Source organism: Amblyomma maculatum, chromosome 1 (genome assembly GCF_055883805.1).
Source record: "Amblyomma maculatum isolate TAMU_Amacu chromosome 1, ASM5588380v1, whole genome shotgun sequence".
In the NCBI taxonomy this organism is placed as follows: Eukaryota; Metazoa; Arthropoda; class Arachnida; order Ixodida; family Ixodidae; genus Amblyomma; species Amblyomma maculatum.
In genome coordinates this window covers 316,336,856-316,339,177 of record NC_139344.1, presented here as the reverse complement: position 1 = coordinate 316,339,177, position 2,322 = coordinate 316,336,856, and the positions used below count along the sequence as shown (strand labels likewise).

Here is a 2,322-nt window from a genome sequence, read left to right as displayed (position 1 = left end):
TGTGCGAACATTTTCGTATCTAAAAAAGAAAGGCAGGCTCCACTTTTCTTTTTCAGTTATCGTCCTAATGAAACATACAGTTGATAAAATGCCTTCACTTTACGAGTTCGAGAGCTCAAAGCATTCGCGCTGAAGGCGTCTTGAATTGATTGGTCAGTCAGCTGATCGACGTAGTTTGTAAACATGGAGCCGCTCTGTATATGTCGCTCGTTTGTGGCGATTTCTTCTTAACGGTAAGCGCGCCGCACTTTTTTGCGTTGCATGTGTTTCACTGCGGCATAACTTGCGAAATGCTTGCGTACCTCTCCTTCGGTCAAACACCGTGAATTATTAGCAGCTGTCAAGACCACTCAGTAGGCCTAGACAGGAATCTGTTTTGCTTTCGCCCTGCAGTGGTTGTTGGTGATAGTTACAAACTGTTATCTTTGTTACGCATGCGTTTACAGACTTCAGCCTGCTTCAGCCTTGCCTTTTGGGGCGTGACCAAACGTGACAGCCGTTCGCTCCGCGACACAGCTCTCCGACCCTCATCCGAAAGTCGATTAATTTTCGGATCGCATGCTGTCAACGCTTATGAGAAGACGATCGCTTAAGCATAACATCCCCTGCTGACTTGATGTTGTCGGATCCGCAGATAAATATAATTCTAGTAGCAGATTCTTGACGTTATCTCAAAAGGTGCTGCTGTTGTGAATGGTTACGGGGGCAGGGTAGCGAAATTTCGTCAGCTGCACAGTACGCGACAGCTTACCGCAGCTAACGCTAGAAACTTTAGCACGTTTGCACCTAGACAAGCTTATTCCATAAGGGTAACGAACTTCCTGGTTTGATAAATATAACGGGTGTCTTCAGCGGCGTACACATGACCTACAAAGACGCGTATTTATGCGTGTACTGTAACAGCGCCGCGATGTGCGCACTTCGCGTGAGATTCTCTTGTTCTCAGATCGTGAAACGCGAGCGAATTAATACCACACGTCTGCGTGCCGTTGGCTTAAGCAGGCGTCTGATTTTCTTAGGGAGAATGAGCTGCGTTTAAGCGATTCCCGAGACCATGGCGTACCGCTACAACGGCGAAGAGAGCGTTGTGCGGCTGCTTGGCGAGCGACAAGTCAAGGTAAGTCGCCTGCGGCAACCCGATCACTGTGCTCGTTGTCTTAACGTAGGCTTGTCTGTTCAGACGTAGTGCGTTGCCACTCATTTAGTCGCAAAATTTTGCCTCTACTTATGCTTGCACGAGAGTAAAATTTACTTCGTGGAAGTGGTTGCTATGCAGCTACAGTAGCAGAAATGTTGGCGTAACCGAATATGTGTGCATGATGGTAAATCATCTCCGTAAGCAAATGCAAATTGTTCCGTCGCGCATATATTTCACGCCATTCTTCTCGGCCTGCGTCTCCGTTTTTATTCGCGAAGAAAAAAACAAAAATAATCCATCGAGCAATTAAATGCCGCAGAACTGTCATTTCCACATTCTTCTCGGAATTACTCATATGTTTATTTCTTTTTTGCCTTATCCAGATGCTACATTGTTACTTTCATTTTACAGCAAATATTTTGCAACTGTGACAGAATTCATGTTAAATGTTTTTGGTTGGGTTTGGCCAATAGGGGTTAATGTCCCAAACTGACTCGGGCAGTGAATACATAAATAATGCATGCTTGTGGTATAAAATATTCTTTTCACTCAGTCCTATTGGAGTTGATGATGCATTTTTGTAAGCTGGTTATTGTCACAGCTAACTGTCTTGACATTCCAGGACAGATGCATTACACGTGTACAAAGGAAACTGCAAGTTACAGAAGATCTGGTAGCAAGACTTGGTCTTGAGGCTGAACTTGAGGTAATGAACTAATGATTCTGATTGATAATTATGTTGGAAACTGTATCTAATTGTACCACTGGAAACTGTATCTAATTGTACCACTTGTGCTGTAATCACTGGACAGAGCTACAAGTGAAAGTCAGAATGCTGCCTGGAAACAGAATGGGTTGAAGCCATTCACATTAATCCAAGCACATTAAATTATTCCAGTGAAAAAATGCCTCCAAAACTTAATTGCATCAGAACTGAAGTATAGAAACGATTGTAACAAATAATATTAACTGCCTGTATGGAACAGCGCAGATACAGATAAGCACAATAGACCAGAAGACCGATGTGCACCGACGTCCTCTGTACTTGTCTGTCTGCACATTTTCATACAGGATACTTAACCAACTAGTCCACCAAAGTGTTTTAACATTGACAGCTACACTGCAGTATTGAGTTTTCAAAAGCAGTGAAATGCAGAATGCTGTAGCATTGCGCTAGTATAGTT

General features: G+C 43.5%; 1 protein-coding gene across 1 annotated transcript in view; it reads left to right on the top strand.

The window, feature by feature from the left end:
• Window positions 1-93: 93 nt before the first annotated feature.
• The window catches only part of adp (WD and tetratricopeptide repeats 1), a 49,244-nt gene continuing 47,015 nt past the window's right edge, over window positions 94-2,322 (top strand). The window contains exons 1-3 of the mRNA XM_084607778.1: window positions 94-233; window positions 1,020-1,117; window positions 1,761-1,844. Of these exons, the coding sequence (XP_084463904.1) occupies window positions 1,055-1,117; window positions 1,761-1,844 (147 nt within the window). The 5' untranslated portion in view covers window positions 94-233; window positions 1,020-1,054. The remainder of the gene's footprint in view (window positions 234-1,019; window positions 1,118-1,760; window positions 1,845-2,322) is intronic.